At 39.8% G+C, this 10994-nt stretch overlaps 1 protein-coding gene across 1 annotated transcript in view; it reads right to left on the bottom strand.

Annotated features, from left to right (window-relative positions):
* Nucleotides 1–329: 329 nt before the first annotated feature.
* Nucleotides 330–10994, bottom strand: part of cgnl1 (cingulin-like 1) — a 33987-nt gene continuing 23322 nt past the window's right edge. Inside the window, exons 12-19 of the mRNA XM_054770983.1 lie at nt 10750–10920; nt 8094–8255; nt 7904–7993; nt 4707–4790; nt 4412–4536; nt 3383–3491; nt 3103–3266; nt 330–1740 (exon numbers count right to left, since the gene is read on the bottom strand). Of these exons, the coding sequence (XP_054626958.1) occupies nt 1587–1740; nt 3103–3266; nt 3383–3491; nt 4412–4536; nt 4707–4790; nt 7904–7993; nt 8094–8255; nt 10750–10920 (1059 nt within the window). The 3' untranslated portion in view covers nt 330–1586. The remainder of the gene's footprint in view (nt 1741–3102; nt 3267–3382; nt 3492–4411; nt 4537–4706; nt 4791–7903; nt 7994–8093; nt 8256–10749; nt 10921–10994) is intronic.

Genomic DNA, 10994 nt, shown 5'->3' with positions numbered 1-10994 from the left:
CACCAATATCAACAGCAGTATCGGGTGTTTGTAATAAATTAGTGTGATTTGACACATTTTACACAACGCTTACAGTACTCAGTTCTCATGCTGTGCTGCTCATGCCACGGATGTATGTTCCTTACCAGTGGGGCATCATTAAAAAAAAGGGACACAAACACTTGGAAAGACGTAAGAAGGGGCTGCAGCGAGGAAAAAGTAGTGAAAATCAAAACTCACTCCAAGCCTTGACACAGTTGAAAAGGTTTAATCAGAACATGAGGGCAATCATTAAATGTTCTTCTGAGCTCTTCAGCCAGTTAAGCAAGAAAAAAAAAAAACGATGCACATTTGATAGCACGAGAAGTAACTTTATTGAAGTCACAGCAGGATTTACAGTATAAAAGACTTAAATGTGTACATAGAGGTAGTGGCAGGAATTAGCTTCAAATCCACTCTGCCTATTTGTTAGTTGAAGGGAGGAGAAGAAGAGTGCAAATAATTACAGTGGTGCAACACTTTGATTGTCAGTTTATCGCCTTCCGTCTGGAAAATTAAGAGATGCGATGAAACCCAAATAAAGCAAAATAAAATGATTTGTTCATGTGTTCTGTCAATGATTCAATGGCAGCTCATTGAAGCATCACTACACGACTTCTTAGGCAGACATAATAATGCAACAGGAGTGACAACATAAAGACTTCAGTAGATGCCAAAAGATATATAAAAACATATTTGTTTAAAATGAGTCCCTCATTTCTTGTTCCCTAAAAGCCCATCAAAGCCAGGCTGGTCATTCATTCATTTTCTATGCCGCTTGTCCTTACTAGGCGCACGCGGGTATGCTGGAGCCTATCCCAGCTAACTTTGGGCAAGAGGCAGGGTATCCATTGACACTCACATTCATACCTATGGCCAATTTAGAGCTGCCAATTAACCGAACATGGATATTTTTGGAATGTGGGAGGAAACCGGAGTACCCGGAGAAAAGCCACGCACATACGAGGTGAACATGCAAACTCCTCACAGAGATACAAACCCAGATTTGACTAGAATCTGACTGTGTGGCCAACATGCTAACCACTAGGCCACCGTGCGGCCAGCCAGGCTTGGTGTTTGTATAAACATGAATAAATTACAACAACAAAAAAGATCCAGAAACTATTACGTCATACATTCAGGTTTGATCTTCATTCATCAGAAATACATTTCATTTAAGTGAACGGTGTAAAAAAACACATTTGATATAAAAATGGAGGTTGTGAGTAATGTCAAGCTGCTCCATGCAGAGGCAGCACTATGCAGTGCATCCTTCAAGTTTACCAATGCTTAAACAGACCACATTGGGAATGTGGAAAACCAGCTAAAACAATATTTACACCTCATCTCTCTTAAAAGACCTCAGAGCTGCTCAAATAATACTGAAGGAATTTCATGGCTCCACATTGTATCCTTATCCTGCGTATGTCCATACTGTAAATAAATGATGGCTGTGTTATAAACACAAATATTCATGGACAAAGAGTGGTTGGCGTGAAGTTATTTTACAGCTCATAGGTTGAAGGTATCATCTCATCGGTCCAAGAGTGATGCGAGGTTTGCTTGCTTTACAAGCTGAAGGTTGACAAGAGGTTGTCCTGACTTGAAGAGCGCTTGTAGTTGGACGTGGAACTGAAGTACGTTTCTCCGTCCGTGCTGATGTCATCATCGTCATCGTCGTCATCCTGATTGGTAAGCAGCGGCGCAGAGGTGCTCTTACGTCTGTGATGGACAAGCCCAACCAATATGTCATATGATACCAGGGTTTACTGAGCATCAGCTAAAGACCAAAATGTTCCCCCTAAGTCATGGCGAGCAACGTGTTCACTCGTTTGAACAAATACTGTATTAAGCTAAATAATAAGGACAAAAAGGTGTCTGATATTTGGGGTACAGGTGGTGCCAAATGACTTCTCCAAAAGAGAGTCAGAGCTTTTCATCCTGTCACACACACACACACACACCAGTGACCTGGAGAAATGCAGCCATAAAACAGAAACACCGCCCGGAAAGAAAGTGTCTCAAAGGTTGGGTATCAAACAACAGAATAGAAAATATGATGCGAATTTGAAGGCAACGGTCATCAGTGAAGCAGAGGCAGCTAAGAAATATATTCTTTTTTTATTGAGTCCAAAAAATGATCTTGACAAAGAGTGGTTGCATTATATTCAGGTCAGTACTTACAGATTACTCACCATTACTATATCACACCACACTACTCTTATATAACGTGTGTATGTAAAAACTAAGTTTGGAGATGGAGAAAAAAAAATGCATATTTCTGGTGCATATTTTTGGCTTGTCTCCTGTGCATCACCTCATAGCATACTGTACTTGGAAGTACATAACATATTTACTTTTTATTCATTTTTAGCGTATTATTTTTTCTAAAAACTTGTTTAAGTCAGCAAAACAGTACTATTATTATTAAGTTTATTATTAAGAGTCCTTCTCCATCCTCAATCCAGGGGAAGAAATACTATATTATTATTATACAGTATATTACTTGTGTGAGACATGTTTTATGTTGTGAAAATTGGCTTAAAAATGGTTTAAGGCCAGTGCTGTCCTAAGTGTGGCCTGGGGCCATTTTCGGCTGGTGACAAGTTTTTTTTGGCCCACAGCAAAGACATAAAATTAAATGAATACATGATTTGTCATCTCCAACAAAAGCTAAGATGTCAAAGCTTTCTTAAAATAGCCGAGTATATTCTGTCCTACATTAGATTGGTTTTAGAATGTCTACTGTACAAAATGTATCAAAGTGATTCCTGCATCCTTTACATTTTCTGTATGTGGCCCTCGGTGGAAAAAGTTTGGACACCCCTGTTGTAGGCAATGATTGCATATTGGGTACCTTGGTGGTACATGGTGTTTTGCAGAGGAGGAGAGCTAAATTTAATGGAATTTAATGCAAATCTCACTGTTGGTGCAGTGTATTAGTAATTTCAACAGAAACACTAAAGAAAATTAGCTACTAGCTCAAGATTACCTGCAAAATTGTCAGTCAGGCCTTACCTCTGTATGATGCACATAACTGATCTTAATCCTTGCTGAGTGTAAAGCATTGTAGTGTTTGTTTACCTCATCTCACTGCGCAGAGACTTGAGCTGACTTTGCAGCTGCTCGTTGGTTTCTTGTTGCTCGTCCAAGTCTCTCTGCAGCTTCTTCTTGCTGTGCTCCAGTCTGTCGATCTCCTCCTCAGCTTCGTCCATCTGTCTCTTCAGGGCCTTCAGACGCAGATTTAACTACGGCACACACACAACGCTGCTGGGTTAAAAGTCTGCCAGACATGCCTTAACTAATAGTGTGGTTAGTGTGGTGTTGTATTCCTCGGACTTGAGGAGTGAGCTTGTTAACATACTTGATCCTTTTGATCTTGAATGCTGTGATGTTCCTCCTCTACTTGCATCACCATCTCTTTCACCTTCCTCTCCAGCCGGCGGTTGGACAGTTGGAGGTTGGCTCGCTCCCTGCAATATAAAAAACGGCAAGTGTCATTCTGCTGAATAAATTTGACCAATTTTACTGGTATACACAAAAAAAATGATCTTGTGGCATTTCCGCCTTGGAATGTGGAGGTGGAACGGCCATAGCTGCTGACATTATCCTTATTTAAACAAGAAACCCTAACAGTGTACGATACTCTGTAATATGTAATTCACTGTATTTTTTTATTTTTTAATGCTGTGTTTTTCCCCATTCCTTGTCCGTGGAATTGAAGATTCACTACGCTCCACCTGTTAGGCACCATATCTCTGTGACTTGTACCCAAAGTAAGTGTATCGTACATTAAGGGGTACGATACAGATTAGATATTTATTTTGACAATGGAAATTGATTTGTACAGTAATAAATCAGATTACTGATCCTACCACGCCGTGTTTCACATATTTTTTCCAAACAAAAATGCAATAGTGGGTACTTCACTGAAAAAGGTTCACTGCTTTAGATTGTGTTTTGAATATAAATAAATAATAAATAAGTGCCCTGCGATTGGCTGGCGACCAGTCCAGGGTGTAGGCTCCAGCATACCCTTGCGACCCTAGGAGGACAAGCGGCATTGAAAACGGATGGATGGATGGAAATAATAAATAAATTTTATCTATTATTATATTGAGGAATGGAGTGATCAGAATGTGCTATTAAGGTGGCTTTTTTCTTTTTCAAGCTTCTGATTGAACAAAGTAGTGCTCGACAGCTAGCAAATACATTTCTATGTGGACAGAGATTTTCTTTTATGATTTAACGGTACATTCAACTGGAATGACATACACTTATTGTATATATCAGAATGTAATGGTCACATAACACCTTCAAAAGACCCAAAATAGCAAGAAAACAGGTTTTCCATCACCTCCTTTCCACTCCCTGAGTGTACTTTGGACCTCACCTCTCCTCTCCCTCAAGACGCTCCTCCAGCTCATGAATGCGATCCTCCAGCTGTGCTACCAGGCCCACCTTGTTGGTCTTCTGGGACCCCTCCAGATCAGCCACTTTGTTCTTCAGGTCTTTGCTCTGCGGGGGTCATACAGGGAAACATTAATGACAGCATGCATGTGTAGGAAACTGATGTGGGAGTTGAGCTAATACAGTAGACTGAGAACAATGATGAAGAGACATATGGATGAGATGTGATGGTCTGGTATGAGTTTGAACAGCAACACTGCAGGGTGGAGGCTGTGTACCTGTCTCTCCAGAGCCATCTTGTCACACTCAGCGTCCTGCCTGCTAGCCCTCTCCTGCAGGAGTTCATTCCTCATCTGGTCCACCTGTCAAGTCCAGACACCATCATCTCTACACAACCTGCTTGCAATTACTGTGTGACAGACACACTGTCTGCAGCCGCCATGAAAAGTTCTAAAACAATAGAGCAGTTGTCTAACTGCTGTCAGTGGTGCACTGGTTTGTCTTGTTTGCCTGCATTGCACCTTTACTGGAGACCTTCAGCGTCACGTCTCAGTGACGCAATGTTGGACAACATGTGGTTGTGACAGCGAAAGGCATGTGTGTACAGTATTGCCCGTGCATATGAAAAGAAACACATCAACATCCCTCTCGTTTCTATTCAGCAATCCAATCATTCAATACACAAATACAGTCCTTGTCAGTGTAGTCACATTTATGGTGTAGTTCCCTTGGTTTCTAGTCAGCATTTCTAACAGTAGTGTATTTCTTGAAATAAACAAAGCCTGCCCATCATGTTTTTTTTTTCTATCAAGAGAACACTACATGCTCTTCAAGCCCAATTGAAAGAAAAGCGAAGGAGAGAACCAATCGATTCGGTGGCGAAGGCTCTTTCTCCATGACGGGAGTTTAGGATTGGCGATATTTTATGCCAATTAGTGGGTGACAGCGGGCCGCTGTGATGAGCGATGGGGCCCTATAAAGCGGTGCACCCAGCGCGGCGCTTGAGGGAGCTGAATCAGCAGACTGGAACATGCGGCGAAACTAATCTGCTTTGTGAGAGACGACGGGAGAGGAGAGGGGAGATTACTCTCATTTATACAGAGAGGAGCACCTGGTGCCAGGAGAGACGCAGGTGTTCCTCCTGCTGCCTCTGCTGCAGCCGTGCACACACACACACACACACCGCCCTCCATAGCCATACACCCCCACCCTTTACGCTACTGTACACACATATTAACAGCACATGCCTGTATGAATGAGTGTGTGTGTGTGTGTGTGTGTGTATGTGTGCAATCACACAGGCAAACACTGCAAGCACTTGGGCTGCTCAAAGCTCAAGTGTTGCCGTGACAACCGACCTGAGTCTCACACTGAACCAATGCCACTCGTTAGTCTTTGCCAAGATTTTTTCTTTTTTTTTTTAGAAGTTTAAGAAGATCTGAAGTCTCTACTGAACTGCACTAAGTCTGTTGAAAAAATTATGCCTATTTTTGGTCAGAGCCTGTGGATCTGTTCGGTACACTGAAAAAAACCTGCCAAACTCATCATCATCTTACAGTCCACATGATTAGACTCGATGGGTAAGGGTGTTATGCAACTTCATTATCTTGCACAATCTAATGAGGTTCAATACAAAAGTAGGGTCAAAATGTTTGCCTTTTCAAAGATGATAATGCTCTGAGTTTAAAACGTGACAAGGTTTCCCGTGGGCACTCGCCCTGTGACAATAATAAATACATTCATTAATCGCACAAAAAATGAAAATGAACTCAATTATTTTTTTTACCGTCCTCGATACAATGCCATGTGCATGCGTCCCCTGTTTTCCTCGTCTCCTGTCTTCAAACGGGGCTCACTCTGTGAATTGGTTCCTGCACCTTGGTTCCATAGAACAACGGCATGAACGGAGTGAGCCCATCTATCAATCATACAGTCTCTTTGTCTCGGTGGGTGGAGGCGGGGCCGCGAGCATACACACAGAGTGTAGCCTCATGAAGATCAATGCAAGGTAACGTACAGTAGTAGAAATTAAATTGGTAGATTGAATTATATATTCAGTCATATTTTTCATTGTACTTTTCTTAAAAGTAATGTTAAAATCTTGTCTTATCTCGTTCCCGTAGACCAAATCTTGTGTATCGTCCCATCTCATGAACTTACTGTCTTGTGACACTCCTAGTAAATAGTAACGGGCTAATCAATTTATTGCATTACAAAATGAATACGTTTTAAATATAGGACAATTCGCGTTCGCCCCGGTCAGCATGTTTTTCGGTTAAATTTACTGCAACATTTTGCTTCGGTTTGCGTACATTTTCCAGTTAGCATGCATAGCATGCATTTTGTGACACATTGTGTACTTGGGAACAGTCACTTCAAGAATAACATCTTCAATGAAGGTAAAAGTAACTTTAAATGTTCATTCATCCCCTTCATTCATTATCTGTATATATTTATATGCATTTTGAATTGTTTTCTGCATGTAAAACTATATATACAAACTAAACAATTGTAAAACTATATAAAAAAAAAACACACATTTTGTGTTAACATGTTTGCCTTTTTGGAACGGATTCATGGGATTTACTTTATTTCTTATGGGAAAAATAGATTCGGATAGCGTCCGTTTCGGTTAGAGTCGGACCTTCTGGAACGAATTAATGATGCCAACCAAGGTTCCACTGTATTGTAACGCATGCATGTGATGGAGGACTGGATGGAGGGGTGTGGACCAAAAGGCTTGATAAAAGCCAGTACATTTAGTTTGATATTTGATGATTTAAACTGCAACTACTGCAACTGCATCTACTCAAATGTTCCCTTTATTCTGGTTAATTATTGTAAATTCCCCACTTGGGAATAAACAATATTATTATTGTGGTTGTAGAACTGCACTGCATCATAATGAGAGCTGTTTCTACCGTTGGACACCTCCTCTCTGATAGTTTATCAAATTTATAAAGCATGATTATGAGCATTATTCAGTATTAACTTGCACTAATAATGTATTAATTTGTTATTTATCACTAATATAATGAATATTTAATTTGCTGTCAGAATGACATAGAACAAAACAATCTTTGCTGTACTCTGCAACCTGAAACCTGCTGCATTTTTGGCTTTAATGGTCCCTTGTGGCTGGCAGGATGCCAACCTCAGAGATTACACAAGACCCTCTTGCAAAGCAACAACAAGTCCTGTTAGCCTCCCAGACAGTGTGTGCATGTACACAAAAAAAGCACTACTGAACACGCTCAAGCAAAAAGGATGCCTGAAAAAGTTCTGAATGGGGTACATGCATCTCCCATTCACATATTAGTCGCTGAGGACGTGATGTAAACAGTGAATGACATCTGGATATTATTTACAAGTCGGGATGGAAAAGAAACACAGCTGGTGTGAGCTAACATGAGCATGAACAGCAGTTCACTGACACAGGTGACCACTGATAATGAAAATGTGCTGAGTTGTCTACCTGCTCTCGACCTCGGTCTAGCCTGTCCATCAGCTGGTCTCCATTCTGACGCTCCTCATCCAAGTCCAACTCCAGCTGAGCAATTCTGTCCTGGAAAACGATCCAGTCACATACATTTTTAATCAATTTTATTTCTTCCTCCATGATTTGGTTATTATCAAAAATATGATATGTAATTCAGCAGGTATACCTCCATGAGTTTAATCTGTCGGGTCCTATCATCCTTAGCATGAGTGTGGGTCTGTACATAAACCTCTAGTTCGTTAACCTTTTTCTCCAACACCTTCTCTCTGAGCGTAGCATCATCTCGCTCCTGCTTACACTGCCGCAGGTCCTCCTCTCGGTGTGACAGCTACAAGCAAAAAGATGATGGCATAAGTATAGATACATGACTCTTAGCATACATGCAATAATGAAACTGATCATCCATTAAATGATTAAATACTCCTCCCAATGATACCACTATGTAAAATCATAGCTCATTCAAATGTAATTCTAGCAAATTCACATGTGTGAAGACTGCAGGGGCCTCAGATAGCAGCTGGAAAAGCAGACACGGGACAGCAAAAGGAAGGACGTGAATCCAGCCGGCACAGCTCTCACAACAATGATATCACAAACTTGGACGTCCTCCCACTACTTCCTGTGTTGTTCAGCTTGGCAAAAGCTCATCAGCGTAGATGTAGGAAGGCGGAAAGGAAGAGCCTGGCTGCTGACCTTATCTATGGTAATGGTAATGGTTTGATTTGATTTGAACATACATACATACATACGTTTTACATGACATATTACAATTCACAATTCCACATGTCCAAGATGAGCCCTCTTTGTTTCACACTAATTACTAATACATTTGTTGACTTCCTATTAAACATGTGCCTTTTGCCAGTTCTGAAATAGCATTTGAAAATGATAAAGCAATATAACAATGTTTTACAATGAAGTTGAAGTTTGTAAATATGTATGAATAAATTGCTGTAAATTGCATTGAATTGCATAAAGTGCAGTTGTCATTTCTTGAAATGGCTCATTTTAGTGCATTGTTTGAGTTATTTACTCAATCCGTTACATAATTTAATTCCACATCCTGACATGCCAAAGGTTTTTAGTGTTGTTCGTGCATATTAAGTGTTTTAAGTTTAATTTTCTTCTAAGATCATATTTCTCCTCTCTGAGATTAAAAGAATCATATTACCTTTTTTGGTACCTGGTTATTTTTGGCTTTATGCATAATTTTAGCGGTTTGAATGTTTACCAGGTCAACAAATTGGAATAACCGATTTTAGGATATATAACCAGCATTATGGATTATCCTATGGATTATGACGTGTACTTTTATAATTATTTCCCCGCATCTCCACACAATAAGTTACATTATGGTAAAACCAGAGAACAATAGAGAGTATGGAGTGATTTTTGCTCCAGAACAAATTTTGCTTTATTCTTTATAGAAGTATTTCTTGCCACTTTATGTTGTATATGTTTTTATGTTGGATTTCCAACTCATTTTGTCATCTATTATAACGCCTAGACATTTATATTCATTCACCCTGTCAATGTCTATGCCGTCTATTTCTATTTGCACGTAAGTATGCTTTCTGCTATTACCAAATAACATTATTTTAGTTTAACTTAGATTCAGGGATAGTCTGTTTTTAACAAACCATCGTTTTAGCATAGTTATTTCATCTGTGACTTTTTTTGATGAGCTCTAGCGTGCTTTCTCCAGAACAGTTGTATGAGTAGCAGTGGTATCATCTGCAAATAATACTACATAGCTTCAGGTCTTTTGTGACTATACAGATGTCATTTATATATAGGTTGAACAGTTTTGGTTTCAATATTGACCCTTAGGGTATGCCGCACGATATGTTTCCGCTTACAGATGTATATTCTCCCAGCTTCACATATCGCTTCCTGTTTGCCAAGAAGCTTCTTACCCAGTTCAATGCTAACCCTCTAATTCCATACTTTTCTAGTTTCTTAAGATATTGTGATTAATTGTATCAAATGCTTTTGTTAAATCCATAAATACTGCAGCTGTGCACTCTCAGCGTTGGTATACATGAAACACATCCATATCAGTGAGGCTGTGACTGACTAAACACTGCATCAGAGTTCTTCTCCATCCTCAATCCAGGGGAAAAAATGCAAAAAATTCTAGAAACGCAAATCCTGGTCTAGTCTTGTGGTGAACTGGGTCCTACTACAGTCCTTAAGGTGGCAATAAGGTGAATTAGAAAGGGCTTGACAACTGCCGAACAGTAAAATGACAAGAAGCCAATTAATTTTAATAATAAAAGTTTTCCCAATTAATAATTATTCCTGGAGAGGCTACATGAATACATGTCAATATTTTTTCCTTCTTGGCTTGGTTTTGAGGAAAATGGTAAACATCTCTTCCTGAACTGAGCAGTATATGGAGTAAATTGTACAAGGAAATTCGTTTGCAAGAATGCATTACTTTAGATGACATGCTTACACTTATACATTTGTTCAATCATTACATTAAATTGTAAAACAAATACATTTTTTTACATAAATAGTGAATTAATTCATAAAAACAATAGAGGTCCAGTCCCCATTCTAACACTAATTAGTCACATTCATCTATTTCTGCTTCAAACAAAAACATTCCTAACATTCCAAAGTGCTGACATGGATGACTTAAGTGCAAACAATGCACTGTGGCGAAGGGATGTTAAGTTGGACCATTATGGCACAACGACTACATATTACAATGGCTCATATGTTGTTGGCCCCGCTAATGATGGCCTGGATTTGACCAACCTTACCATGGAAGCTCTGTGCTACATTCAATGACACAAATATACAAAACTGTATACCTCGTCCTGCAGAGTTTGGGCAGCCAGCAGGTACTTGTCAAGCTCTTGGCCTCGCTCCTTCAATAACTTCTGCAGCTCTGTCAGCTCTCGGCGGTTCTTTTCCCTATAAATATCAATCTGCTCCTGCAGCTCCCGAGTCGACGACTGGGACGCATCTACAATGTCATTCATCTGAGGGCACAAAGGGCAGGAAAAAATGAAAAGTTCATTTGTTTTTCCAGAAAAAAAAAAGGATGTGTTAACAT

This window comes from Dunckerocampus dactyliophorus, chromosome 3 (genome assembly GCF_027744805.1).
Source record: "Dunckerocampus dactyliophorus isolate RoL2022-P2 chromosome 3, RoL_Ddac_1.1, whole genome shotgun sequence".
Lineage (NCBI taxonomy): Eukaryota > Metazoa > Chordata > Actinopteri > Syngnathiformes > Syngnathidae > Dunckerocampus > Dunckerocampus dactyliophorus.
This window is presented reverse-complemented; position numbering and strand designations above follow the sequence as displayed.